At 40.4% G+C, this 15376-nt stretch overlaps 1 protein-coding gene across 1 annotated transcript in view; it reads left to right on the plus strand.

The window, feature by feature from the left end:
• LOC124279320 overlaps window positions 1-15376 on the plus strand; it is a 39714-nt gene that overhangs the window by 4790 nt on the left and 19548 nt on the right. Inside the window, 13 exon segments of the mRNA XM_046715132.1 lie at window positions 5452-5604; window positions 5918-6239; window positions 6899-7205; window positions 8462-8588; window positions 8682-8918; window positions 9013-9222; window positions 9393-9664; window positions 11182-11215; window positions 11566-11787; window positions 12063-12213; window positions 12682-12965; window positions 13113-13310; window positions 15233-15368. Coding sequence (XP_046571088.1) covers window positions 5452-5604; window positions 5918-6239; window positions 6899-7205; window positions 8462-8588; window positions 8682-8918; window positions 9013-9222; window positions 9393-9664; window positions 11182-11215; window positions 11566-11787; window positions 12063-12213; window positions 12682-12965; window positions 13113-13310; window positions 15233-15368 — 2653 coding nt within the window.

Raw genomic sequence — 15376 nt, forward strand, 5'->3', positions numbered from 1 at the left:
GCTATAGATCGCCAACAACTGAAAGTAGATCACCATACTAGGGACCATGGGGACTTACTGTACCTTTGCTACCTGCATGGACCCTAGTTGAATTTACACCTTCTCTTCAGCTGCTGGCGATTGTAAGAAATGTTAGCCCAAATTAAAATAACAAGAATACTACGTTTAAAAATCCTGGTAGGTTTAAATGTACTTTGACAATTTTTGGACTTACGTACCCTCTCAGGAGGACAACAATTTTACGCTACTTCAACCCCCTTTGAGAGTACAGCCACTAACAATCTCAGTTTCTAATTTAAACTACCAATAATAAAATATGTATCTATTTACAAATCATTTAACAAATCTAATTCTTTTAAAAATGCAATAATTAAATGAGAACTTATATTATTAAAAAGATCCTTCATAGTTTGTGATTTGAAAAACTTATCCCTTGTGATGGAATATTCAACACAGTCAAGCAGGACATGCTTGATCGTAATTCTTCATCACAAGGGATGCAAAACGGAGAATCTTCACCTTTAAGCAAATATTCATGCGTATAGTTTGTATGGCCAATGCGACATCGTCGCATGATGACCTCTTCAAATCTGGACTGACAACCCAAGTAGGTGTAACCAATATAGGGTTTTATTTTATGTAATTTGCCTACTTGGGTGTCCCAATTCTTTTGCATGAGATCACGGATGTAGGTCCCAGTGCTAGCTTTGTAATCAGAGTATGGAATAAGAAGTGGTGTCACAGATTTGTTGAGTGCTGCCTTGGCAGCAAGATCAGCCATTGTGTTCCCAGAAATTCCAATGTGGCTGGGTAACCAACAAAAGACGATGTCGTATTGGTCAGTAGCAAGATCATTATACAATTCAATTATTTCAATTAAAAGTGGATGTTTACAAGAAAGATTTTTATTAGCCTGAAGGCACGAAAGAGAATCGGAAAAGATGATGTATTGTTTATATTTACGGTGTTTATTTATATATTTAAGAGCTGTTAATATGGCGTTAGCTTCTGCTGTGAAAATAGAGCTGTTATTTGGTAGTCGAGAAGATATTGTTCTGGATCCAATGACAGTGGCACATGCCACCACGCCACCATCCTTGGACCCATCTGTAAATGAGGATTTGTATGTATTATATTTATTTTTTTAATTGATTATATTCTTGTTTATATTGTAATTCATTAGGTTCAGATTTCTTAAACTTTGTCAGAGTTAGGTCAACATCAGGCCTCACCAGTTTCCAAGGAGGAGAAAAAAGAAGACGGAAAGGAGCTATATTTTGCAGCTGAATGCCGGCAGCAGAAATGAATGGCTTAATTCTGTGCCCAAGAGGCGGAACAAGAGAAGGTTTTTTTGTTGTATAAATCCTCATAGAGGGGATTAAAGACACAGTTATGTGCAGGGTTAGATTTGTTAGAGTATAGTTTGGTAATGATAATTTGATACGGCGTTGTGAAAGAGATGGCTCATCTGCCTCAACGTAGAGGCTATCAACAGGAGAAGTTCTAAAAGAGCCAAGACAAAGTCTTAGACCTTGGTGGTGGACAGAATCAAGTACTTTTAGGTTGCTTTTGCAGGCTCCACCATATACGATGGAGCCATAATCAAGCTTCGAGCGGACCAGTGATCTATAGAGGTGAAGGAGGGTAGCTTGATCCCCCTCCCCATTTTGAGTTGGAAACAACTTTCAGTAAATCGAGTGCCTTCATGCATTTAGTTTTTAAGGATTTGATATGCGGAAGAAAAGTTGAGTCGAAAATTACACCCAAGAACTTGGCCTCCTTGACAATTTTAATGGGAGTGCCTTTTAAAAACAGTTCTGGGTCCTTATGCGGCTTATGTTTTCTACAGAAGTGTAGACAATTAGTTTTTGACTTAGAAAATTTAAAGCCATTTTCGAGACACGATTTATCTCTTTTGTTTAAACGCAACTGCAGTTGCTGTTCAATAGTATGCATATTTTTACCACGACAAGAAATATTAAAATCATCCACAAAAGGTGATCCATCTATTGAATCATTTAAAACCTTGGATAAACTGTTGATCTTAACGCTAAACAGTGTGACGGACAAAATACTGCCTTGTGGGACACCCTGATCCTGATTATAATGGTCAGACAGGGTAGAACCCACTCGGACTTGAAATTGTCTGTCATACAAAAAAGTTGGATATAAATTGAGGCAAACGGCCCCGTAATCCAAAATCATGTAAGTGGTATCGTATGCTTTTTCTAGATCGAAAAAGATCGACACTGCATGCTGTTTATTAATAATGGCATTTTTAGCAAAAGATTCCAAACGCTCTCAATGATCAATTGTACTTCTGTTTTTGAGGAAAGCACATTGTATATCAGTTATTAGGTTATTGGTTTCCAAGTACCAAACTAATCGATTATTGATCATGTGTTCCATGGTTTTGCAAACAAGGTTAGTTAGTGAAATTGGTCGATAATTAGAAGGATCGGTATGATCACGTCCAGGTTTAGGAATTGGAACAATGGATCGTGTCAAGACTTGCTTGAAGAAAAGTCGATACTCCGCCGGTGCAGCGAAAGCAGTAATCTTAGCTCTACTCAGATCAACTCGCAACTTGCATGACAAGTGGCAGAGAGTTGAACAGTATGCAGTGCGGAAAGGCCTCACAGCAATGAAAGCGTCTCTTTCTTAAGTGGCGGAATATCTATGTAATCTTAGAAATAGGAGGTGATTGAAAGGTTCGACACTATCTACATACCAATTATCAGTACAATCGTCATGATGAAGATGAGCATCAACCTGACGAAAGTGCCAGAACTACTTGCTCTACTATGCTTCTTCAAGCTGTAAGACTAGCAGAAGAAATTCAGAGCACCAGTCAGGGATCTGAACATGGTTTTACAACATTTTACAAGTGTTGTCTACGAACCACTAGAGTAGACTACCTTCGAGCTACTCATACAGAAAACTCTGTTCCTCCTCGCCTTAGTCACGGCAGCTCGAATGTCAAAGATATATGCGGCAAACCGTGCTGCAGTACATCTAGGACTTAGGTGGGACTTCACTCTAAATAATCAGTTACCTGGCCAACCGGACAGACAGTTCACGTCCCAGCGCTATCTACGATCCTCGGACCAGAGGACACCCAGGACTTATCCTTGTGTCCTGTCAGAGCCCTGAAGATATATCTTCAAAGACTTAAACAAGGAGAAGAAAATTCATGCGTCTATTCATCCCCTTTGTCAGCAGAGACGACAGTAGAAGTCTCAAAGACGACAATACCATTTTGGATGTGAGCCGACAAAGCAGCAGGACTAGAACCCCCCAAGAGCTTCCAACCCACATGAAGTCAGGGCACTGGCATCCACACTCGCTCTGCACGGAAGCTGCTAGATATCATCTATAATAGAGGGCTGCTTTTGGAAGTCGGACACGGTGTGCCAACCTCTATCTCAGAGACATCACCTCTGTTTCCGGCATTCACCAGTTTGGGCCACTTGTTGAAGCACTACAAACTAACGGTTCCACAAAGGCGCTGAGTTGGAAATCTCACCCTTTATTACGCTGACTTGTTGATAGCCTTCACTCTGGAGAGTTTTGGTTGAGAATCCATGCGCACCGTCTAGGCCAGACTAGCATGAGTGATTAAGACTGTACGGGTAGCGATCTTACCTGTACACGAAGGGGTCGCAACTAATTTATGATAACGATCTTATCATAATCTATGGGTTGTTTATAGATAACTAGTAAGAAGAAGATACTAGTATATCTAAAATCTACATGAATCTAAAAGATTCACTTGTCTTAGAGAAGTATGATCTAAAAGATTCACTTGTCTTAGAGAAGTATGACAAGATGTGGTCCCCCTGAGTTGACAGCGGAAGTTACCAGAGATACAAGGGAGATACAAGACGTAACTAAGGACAGCTGATGAATCCACGAAGTGGCTTGACCCACAACCAATCCGTCGGATTCTATAAGCAAAATAGCATGAGTCAGGGTAAGGAAAAATATATCATTTTTTTAATGTAAAATTGACTCATGAGATCAAGCCCTCCCAACCACCCTGCAGAAGACACTTCGGGTTTCCCGGCAAACCCCAGGTGCATGGGCATATTCAGGAGAGAGTGACAAGCATGGCAGGTCACATGACTGTTTGCGCGGGAAAAGGGAGCCAACTCGTGGGTGAGAGAACCTTTACGTCCTCTTCGGGGAACTGCAAGGGATTCAAGTTTTCCACTACCATTTGCATAGAAGGAGATAAGCAAAATAGCATGAGTCAGGATAAGTATAAAATCTCAATTTTACTTAAAAATTAAAAATTTTATATATTTTATATTTGCCACTATGTGAGCCATTTAACACCATGTCTTCTTCGAGAATAATATAATTATAGACCATCGCCGGAGAAAAAACAAACAATCTAGATTATCCGTCAAAATAGATTCTTTTGGGTGCAGATGATACATGCAGTGAAACATTATTTGAATGATCAATGGAAGTGGTGGATCAATAGATAATATTTTGTCGAATGTTCTTTTCCGATGTTATATCACTGCCCTTAAAACTATATGGGTGCTAACTAACACTTTGCTTTTCTGATTACAGATATAACTGAGATGACTAATTTTTCCACGTCCATTAACTGTGAGAATGTTTCTGAGCTTGTCCCGCATAGAGGTCTCTTCAAATGCAATGGCGATGTCAGTGTGACGAATGACTTGACTTCATCAGAGCTAACAACAGGGGATGTGTAAGACAAACTTGCCTGTTACAAATGTATCGTTTTAGAATGTCACAGTAACTCACTTGATTTGATTAAATACATAAAATAATCATTTCCCCCCAATGATGAGAAATGTGGTGTTAACGATGTTTCGTGCTTTGACTCTTAAGTGCTTATATATTTCTTACACCCCTAGATTCTTACATCATAGTTTTCATCGGTCGTGACATGATTTGTTACAGAGTGCAGTTTCAGTTCGTCACCTCAAACGGTGGGTTTGTAAGGGTCAAGGACATGGAAAACAACAATGTGCAGACACACTACTATGCTGGTCAGTCGGGGACAGCAACATTGAGAATAGGTATCGACTATGTGAACCCATATCACTGCAATGCAACTTGGGGCTGTTCTGCAGATATGCTCATTGTTGGCAAGACAAGTAAGCAGGTGAGAAAAAAGTTTGCATAGGTGAGACATCCATTTTATTTCATATCCCCAAGTTTTTAGATATCAATGTATGTTAAATGTTTACATGTTTAAGTCTGATTTCAACACATACACTATTTGCTAATAAAACACTTCCAAAAAGACTTCAAATGTTACAAATATCTCCGAAAATATGGTCGTAAGAAACAATAGATGTAGTGCCTTTTACTTAGAATCTGGGGTATGTGTACTAGACATTTGTCATAATTTATATTATTCGTTTTAGCTGAACTGTACTAATATGTGTTTTCTTGATTTTTTTACAGCCATCATTTAATCTTCAGTGGCATGGATGGAGAGACGACACATCTGGCATACGAAGGTTTGAATTCCAGGTATTTGAAATGGAGTTTATTACCAGTGATGATGGACTTCGCATGAAAAATGTGGACCAAATGCAAACGTTTAATGCCTCTCAGGTAAGATGCATGGTAAACATGTTATATTTAGTTTATTTGATATTTAAAGTCTTAATCAAATTCTGAGTAACATGCGTATGCTAATGATCAGCCTAGTTACATGTTTTAGTCCAGACTCGATTGTTTACAAATACTGCTGAAACAAATACATGCTCGTGATATAGTCAGAATTGTACAAACGACTCTGCTTTTAGGAGATTTCTCATGTATTTCTAAAGGGTTTTGTCGCTTCTGTTAGATAATAACAATATTTACATTCTAAAAAAGCATACGTTTAATTTTAGAACACAGGAAGACTACACGTCAAGAAAAGGGGATATTCTCAGTAGAAATTACTGCGATTGACAAAGCTGGAAACTTTAAAAGTGCCAGAAGAATCATGATCCATGATGGAGAATCCCAAGTAGAGACGACACCAAACACCGTGTTACGTGCGATGTCAGCTGCAGAGATATCTTCATGGCAGTGGCAGTGGACATCGGACTCGGTCACCATCGACTGGAACCATCGCTACATCAACACGCTACACCACAGAAACAAATGGTTGGAGAGGGTATTGCCAGTTCCTAATATTGACGAGGAGTATGATGACCAAGGGTATAGCCGTGGGGTGGATCAGATACCAAATGTACAAGGTGGGAATTTTGAGATCGAATTTTGTTTACATTTACGTCTCTCGTGCGGCACTGTCATATGTTTGAGAGAACTTACAAAAGTACACAGTAGGTAGATATAGACATCAGTTAATAATGTATGCCTTCAACTGTCAAACGTTGCCCTTGCTTACAATTTCTGTCGTATAGTTGTCATATCTGAGGTGAGGTGAGGTGAAATTGGGTTTAACGTCGTGCTTGAGAATATTTCGCTCATATGAAGACGTGCATGCGTGTGTATGTGTATGTGCGGCTGCTTGTAATAGCCCAGACTTAAGCTGGGATTATAGTGCTAGCCCACTGAGATACCATGCCGCAGTGAAGCATGAATACCCCACTCAGACACATTATACTGACTCCGAGCTGACCAGTCCATGATGTACCCATTAATGCCGAGCGCCAGGCAGGGACCAACAAGCACCATATTTTAACGTCTTTTGGTATGACGCGGTCGGGAATCGAACCTGCGACCTTCCGCTTCTGGGCGGACCCTCTAACCAGTACACCACGGAGGCGGTCTGTCATATTGGAAACGTCTTGTGAAACAGGAATGGAATGGACAATTCACAAATGTGTGAATCACAAATGTTGACTGAACAGGAAGGAGCAAAACAGTTAATGTTAACTTTTTCCCGTCTCAGGAATTGTTGCCGTAAAATATGCTTACGAAGTGGACCACGAGGGGGGAACGTCAATAGGAACAGTTCCAGGTGACTCCAACTTCAGCAGCCTCTACTTGAACCAGTCCCACACAATCTCGCCCCCTCTGGTTGACGGGGATACTCTCCACTACTGGATCAGGGCTTATGACATCCGGGAGGAGTATCTGGAGGAGACAGTGACCGTCCACATTGACACATCGCCCCCTATCATTGAGAACCTGTGGCTGACTCGGGGGGACAGGCTCAATGTCAGTGTACACAACGTAGATGAATTTAATCAAATGGTGTAAGTAATGTTGAGAGTCAACAGTGGGATACATGGGTATGCACTTATACACAACGAGGCTAAGGTATCAGGTTACTGCCGTATGTATTAATATAATTATTAGGTGTACGGCGAAAGTTTCCAGTCCACCAAAGTCTGCCCAAAGGCACTTCAGGGTAAAAAGACACTGATATAAGGTATTCAGTTGGATGCCAATCTGAAGATGTGACTCGCAGTCTGATAGTTTCTGGATGTTTATGACGTTGTTTGGAAGGAGTTCCAAAGGACTTGACCAGGTTTTGAGAATGTTCCATAGGAGGTGGTGAGTGATTTCGGCACAGACAAGAATTGTTTGCTGCTGTGTCGTACAAATCGAGGTGCACGATGATCTTTAATAAGATCACAAATATATGATGGTGCCAGTTCATGCTTTGCCTAGAAGATCAGTGTTGGGATCATAAAATGAATTCTAAAATTGATGGACAGCCAGTGAAGTTCCCTGAGCACAGGTGTTGGTATACTTCTTTGTGCGATTGTCAAAACCGGCAGGTGCATTCTGAACCCTTTGAAGCTTTTCAATAGCAAAGAATTGGAGTACTCTAGATGGAAGATTGCGCGTGCTGGTGCAATTACTGTCTTCTTGTTGTTGAGGTGGTATATCATGGGGATATTTCTAATATGACAAGAAAGACCTGTGACTTGAGGCCCACAATCTCGTCTAACATAACTCATAATGTTTTTGCTTCATACGTCGGGTAAATATCTCTATCTCCAATAACAACAGGAGGGAGTGAAAGTCTGAAATGAAAACTCAGCTTATTTTTCATTTAATTGAGGAAATTGTTGACCAAATTGGTAATTGCAAGGAATATTAAATTAAATATCCACGGTTAGGCCTAAAAGCCAGATTCAACTGAGTATCCTCTGCATATAGATAATATCCTAATCCGTGGTTCCTGGCGATGTCTCCATTAGGAGATGTATTCAGAGAGAACAAAATCGGACTAGTTACGGATCTTTGCCGAACGCCATATGCCACTAGAGCCCTTTGCAATGGTTAACTTTGAACATGTACCCAGCAGGTATATCTGAAAGGAACATTAAGTTGCTTATTGAAGCTGTATTATTCAAGTGGTAGTACCATTACCAGGACGTGTTGATCGTACCAAGAAATTGTGACATATCTTCTCTGTGTTGTGAATATATCTTACTTCCGATAACCACTGATGATTATAGCACCGTTAAACGAACTATATAATCACCTGTTTAACTTTCAGCATCGAGTGGGTGAGTTATGATGATCACAGTGGTTTGGAGACAGTTACCTGGCGACTATTTGATAATTACACAGGCGGGGATCTCGTCCATGGTGTGGAGCACATTTCCGCTCAGGGTGAGGCACAGGTAAATCCTTTCGATTTTCACAATATTAGGTTGATATGATTACTATGAAATATCAACAATTCCTTAATACAAACCCCATTAAATGGTCTTCAGGACATGGTGGACTGTGAAAGTAAATACCAGACTGCATCCAGAGGCCCTAAATGTTACTGCACCCCTGGAGTTGGATGTTACCATCGACATTTCCAGATCAAGCCCAGGATTGTATCAGCCAATCTGTCACACGGAGGGATCTTCCATGACAAGGACAAAGGGGTTCATGACTCGGATTACTATCTTGAAGTTACCGTGATGAATCATGCCAAACTCACAACAACTCTAGATTTTAAGGTTTGTAAAACATGTTTGTTAACATGCAATGGCACGTATTTAGCACCTGTTTAGCTACGTTGTGTCATGCTATTCATCTGTAATATTTGATTAGGTGACCATTGACTCCAGTCCACCGCACACTGGTTCTGTTCACGACGGTCAAAGGGGCCACTCCGAAATTGACTACCAAGACAGTAAGCTGCTCCATGCCCACTGGGAGGGATTCTTTGACAGAGAAAGCGGAGTCAAGTTTTACCAGTACGGATATGCTGATCATTGTCTAGAGATAAGGGATTTCGGCCTTGATTTGTCATCACCCAATGTAAGTATGAAAGAAACTGTTTGTCTCGTAAGAAACATACAACGTTGGAGCACTTTCTTAATAGAAATATATTTCACAATGCAACAATATTGTTTCCATGGAATAGTTAGTCTCTGTCAACAGGTTGCTGAGTATTGTGTAAAACCTGACTGTTCACTCATCACACACAGGTGACCGAGACGTCCTCAACCCACGCTTCGTGGACAGCCCCTTCTGAAGGCAAGTTCTATATCACAGTAGTCGCCTTCAACCGAGCTCTGGAGCCATCTCTTCCAGTTTGTTCTGATGGAGTAACCGTGGATCAGACACCACCGTCTCTTGCCCAGATTGTTGTCCTCAACTCCCGCACTACAGAAGGTCTGGTGAGGAATGGCGAGGAAGTGTGGCTCGTCACTGCAGACAGGAGGAGGATCCGGATTGCAAACCCTGATAGTGGTTGCAGGTATATATTATCAGAAACTTCAGCCTTAAAACTATTTACAAGGAAATATGTAAACAATATATGTTTGGAAACGTTTGAACATATTTATACTTTTTATTGACATTTAGGTAGTTTAAATTGAACGTTAGATTGCACCATCTCAATCTAGAAATCATTGGTTGCAGAATGCGGGCAGCAGTGACAAGCAATCACAGCTTATCTCTACTTCCCCTTCATACACATCTGAATGGTTCAACTGTTACCCACAAAGCGTCGTCCTGCAGTCAACATCAAGCCTTCCTGCTCAGCTCCGTCAATCAGTTTTATATGTCACAGAAACATCACGTGAGTTCTAATCCACAATGACACTTTCACCGTACAATCAAATATACTAAGCAGCAAAAGAAACGTCAGTTTGGAATTTTCCTTCGCAGAAACGGATAACTGTAAACTCATGTAATGTTTTGATTGTATAGCTTTTACAACATCTCCAACTTTACCTGAGCAAAGACATTCCTTCCCAAACACAGAATTGAACCAAGGAAATGGTCTTAAAAACGCAACCTGTCCTCGGAGATGGTACGGTGTTCTCCATGTTTTTCATGCAACTCATGCTGCAAGGACCAGCCCTATAAAATGCACCCCCAAACCTGGTTGCAACATTCACATTACAACGTCAGCAAGATACCGCGACTCACGACAGCTCAGAGGAACCAGGCGCTAGGAAAGCTTGAAGCTGGCCACACTGCACAAGCCGTTGCCAATCACTTCCAGGTCAACGTTTGGACCATCTATAGGCTGCAGCAACGTTTCGGGGCCACCAACACCAGAAATGATCGCCCCCGTACTGGCCATGATGTGCAACAGCAGGTACAGAATCCCTTCATGCAGGCATCCGAAACAGCACGCCAGACAGTGGGAACACACTGAAGACCAATCAGTACTGATACAGTACGCCGACGTCTTAACAGCGGGAACCTCCATTGCCGTATACCTTACCGTGGACCTATCCTCACCCCTCGCCATCGACTACAGTTTTCCCTACAACACTAAAACTGGCGATACAGGCAAAGGAGAACTGTTCCCTTCACAGATGAGAGTCGGTACTGCGTATCAACTGCAGATATCAGAACAAGAATATGGCGACGACGTGGCCAGCGTTACTCAGACCAATGTGTTATGGAAAGAGACTCATGGGGAGGTGCAAGCATCATGATATGGGTCGGAATAGGCCCGTACCAGAAAGTGGGTCCTGTGGTGTTCCAGAACCTTAGTCTAGGGAGAGAAAGCGGCATCACAGTGGTGCGCTACATCGACCAAGCTCTCAGACCCCACGTCATACCACATTTCGCACGTCACCGGAAAAAAAATGTTTCCAGCCTGATAACGCCCGGGCCCATACTGCATGAGCTACACGGGACTTCCGACAGCTGAACGGTGTCAACATTATGCAGTGACCAGCCCTTAGTCCTGATTTAAACCCAATTGCACATCTTTGGGATGAAATTCAGAGGAGACTGAATAATGCCATACCACAGCCGATCTATTGCGCCAGACCTTTCTCAGAGTGTGGTTCCAGGTGCCAATGACCTTTATCAATCGATTGGTGCACTCCATGCATAGACGCTGTGTTGCAGTCATTGCCGCTCGTGGTGGTCACACTAGATACTGAAGTCAAGAGTCTGAATGAACTGCGAACGTTCACGTAATGTCTTGAAGTTGAGTTATTCATTGATGTATCAAGATGTTGTACACAAAAATGTTGTTGATCCGCTTATTATGTCCATTTCTGTAATGATTTGATTACAGTGCTTATCTAATTATGAATTCGCACTGACGTTATTTTTGCTGCTGAGTATAGTTTCAATATTCAATTCATATATAATCGGCGTTCCTATTACTCTGCATGATTTCCGCTCCAGCTCTATGTCAACTGGACTAGCAGTGACGCTGAGAGTGGTATCTATGACTATCAGCTGGGACTTATGTCTGATGCATCTCGTGAAGCAGCTCCAGACATCCTTCCCTACACATCCACGCACCATCATCCTCACTATGAAGGATACCACCCGCATCTCAGTGAAGGGCAGCAGGTCTATGTAGCAGTAAAGTCTATAAATAAAGCTGCATTACATGTCACTGAGGTACGTCACACACGCGCTTACACGTGAGATTTCTACAAAGTGATGCATTCTAAATAGATAAGAAAATATCCCTGGTAATGACAACCTCAAATAGATACACATGATCATGTGTAAGTCTGATATACATCAACGTTTGCTTACAGAAAACGTAAAACCATAACAATGGTTTTCATATAGTTAGGAAATAAACTTTTGAAGTTCTGACAGACTAAAATTCATGTCATGCTGTTTTTCAAACAAGGCAGCTCCCAACCTACACTCTCTTCATTGTGCAGGTCTTGGGCCCTATCACAGTGTACACTCAGGCGCCAGTGTTCACACCACCAATCACTGTTGGCTTACACGACAACCATCTTGTCGCCACCTGGACAGCTGGTTCATTCACAGATATCAAACAAGACCATCTGACATACGAATTTACTGTTGGTGTGTATCTGTTGAACGGAGCTATCAGAAATTATACTATATTTTTTCTACTTATCAAAACAGTTTTAGGCCACAAAAGGATTCAAACATGCATTTGTAGAAAGAATGGTTCATGTGCAAATCGTGAATCATCATCTGATGAGTTCAGGTGTCAAGTGTCTTCTTCCATTATAATGTATGTAGACACAAATAGTACAATCTGTAAACACTGGGATTTTTCAGTTGACATTTAATTTTAAAATACAGGATTTTAACTAAACTCAGAAAAAAATCTGATTTAAGTGAAATTTAAAAGCTGGTATGATGAAGAGGAACACCTTTTATGGATAGACAACTTCTATGTTGTAATAATTTGCTTGATAATAGGGTTAGCATCTACACATTGCAATAAACAAGTTATTTATTCATAACAAGTGTTCCTCCTTAGAAAAGTGTTTCAACAATTGTTGTAATATATGATGTCTTCAGGTTCCTCCCCGGGTGGCTCCGAGATCCTCCCCTTTCTCCCTCTCCTGTCTGGCGGAGGGTGTACTGTCACTAGATCGCCATCGTGTACAGCTGTCGCCACCGGCGACCTTCACTGGGATCTCCATCCCGCACAAACCTACTATGTATCGGTGAAAGTGATCAACATTGTTGGACTGTGGACAATTGGTGTGTCGGACCCTTATGTCCATGATGTCAGACTACCGTCTCGAGGAGTGGTTTTTGATGTCTGTCCACAGAAAGAACAAGAACTTTTTGACATCACGGTAAATCAACCTGAGTCATATAGGTTAAATATCTGTATTAACTACGGCATAGGTTATAAGAAAATACATGAAATATTTCATTTGGAAAAACACATCAAGACAATCATTAGTTGCTTTAAATGTTTTTGGTATCTTGTTTCTTTTCAGGACTTCGTGGATTCCGATCTCCAGTTATCCACCACCACGCTTGAAACAAAATGGTTTGGGTTTGACGATGGCCGGTCTGGGGTCAAGTACAGCGTCTGTATTGGGACAACTCCAGGAATGCAAAACGTCCGCGCCTATGCAGATGTTGAAGAATCCATGTCACACAAGTTTAACAACTTGATACTTAATGTAAACACTGTAAGTGAACATTATCAAACCTGTTTTTGGATATCAGATATAACTGATGACCCGATCCAGTTTTTAATAGATAATATTGGATAACTTTTAGTTGCAAAATCAGGTATTTGTCGTTTTATCTGCATTTTCTTTCATCCGCAACCCGTGAAGATCTGGGTTAGAATTAGTCTTGAGCAACCATGCTTGCAGCTTGTCAAAACTGGAGTATTTACAACCTTATCTGGAGTTTGCCAGGGTTGTATTCTTAGCACTGTCCTCTTTATCTTTTTTATTAATGAGTTAATGGAAGAATTTAAGACCTTCGGATTAAGAGGGATATGTGTGAGAGATGGAACTGATGATATCCTATGACTTCTGTTTGCTGATGATGTAACATTATTAGATGACACCGTTATTGGTTTGCAAAAGAAACTTGATTTTTTAAGAACATATTGTGATAAATGGGTTTTACAAGTAAACTTTGATAAATCATGTATTGTCGCGTTTAGAAATGGAGACTATGTCAAATACAGTGAGAAATGGACGTATGTTGGGGAAAAGGTTAATGTTGTATCATATTATAAATATTTAGTTATAATCTTCTCATGAAGACTTGTGTGGTCAAAGACATGTAAAACGTCAGTCCTTCAAGCTAAAAAGGCCTGCTTTCTCATTTGTCAGCTTATTAAGAAGTATCTTTTAATCCCACTGAATAAAATTACACAAATATTTGATACCAAAATAACACCAATATGTTTATATGGTTCTGAAATATGGGGCTATATTGTAAGAGATAATATTGAAAAGGTACATAGCAATTTCCTTAAGGAATATATTGGTGTCAGTAAATTTGCATCTAGTACCGCTATACTTGGTGAAGTTGGGATATTAAAGCTGTATTAACTAGTTTTACAGATGTATTAAATATTGGACAAGGCTATTAAGCATGGAAACTAATCGCCATCCAAAGGCATGTTATTTAATGCTTTAGTCATATGACGACAATGGTGGTGTCAGTTGGGTGTCACATGTTAGTACCTCGTTAATGGAGACTGTTTTTCATAGATCTCCCAAGATTGCGGAGAATTAAAATGTTTTATGCAATGTTCTAAACAGAGATGTAAAGATATTCAGTATCAAATATGGCAAAGTAAATTAAGTTCACCACCATTTCTTGAACCAGAGCTGTACATTTTTAGCTTACTCCGAATAGACACCTACTACGTATTCTGTGTAAATTCATATGCATGAGCTTTAAACTTAATGTACAGCAATATCGATATGATGAAAATGTAAATACTGAATTAATGAAGTGTACAAAATGCAATATAACGTCATCTAAGATGAATTTCACTTTTTATTAGTTTGTCGATCCTATGATGAAAGCAGAAAACTGTTGTTACCAAGTTGTTTTTATACTTATCCAACACATGCACAGTTTAATTTGGTAATGTCTTCGCCAAATTTAGAATGCTAAAAAATCTAGCAATCTTTTTTAAATGAAATCTACCAATAAAGTGTGTATTATATGTAAATAATCACTTCGATATCCATGCACACTGAACTATTCTCGATATTCATGGGACCAAGAAACATAATCGAGTTATCCGAGCTTCGAGACATCCGACCAGGGCATATCATCACATATCACATATCAAATATCGAGTTTCTTTCGAATATCGAGTTAAAAGGGTAATTTTGTTTGTTGGGACCATGAAATTATATCGAGATATCCGAAATATCCAGACATCCATATGGAGTTAAAAGAGCTTGAATAATGATGAATTATGAGGGATTTTGCCGGGACCGAGATGTTATATCGAGACAACCGAGATATCGAGTTATCAGAGTTCGACACAACGGGCTATCGACTGTATATACATTTTTGTACTTTTGCCCACGATGCCTAGAATGCGAATAAAGTTCTTCTTCTCAACTTCTAGGTTTACTATGTGACAGTAAAGGCATGGACACCTGCTGGAGAAGTCAGTCAGTCATCGGATGGGGTCAGGATCATCAGATACAATGAAGATGTAGGTGGTCGTGTCACAGTGAGAGATGGAGACAGATGTTCAAATGGTAGGGTG

Source organism: Haliotis rubra, unplaced genomic scaffold (genome assembly GCF_003918875.1).
Source record: "Haliotis rubra isolate DU_JTF1 unplaced genomic scaffold, ASM391887v1 Scf25, whole genome shotgun sequence".
Lineage (NCBI taxonomy): Eukaryota > Metazoa > Mollusca > Gastropoda > Lepetellida > Haliotidae > Haliotis > Haliotis rubra.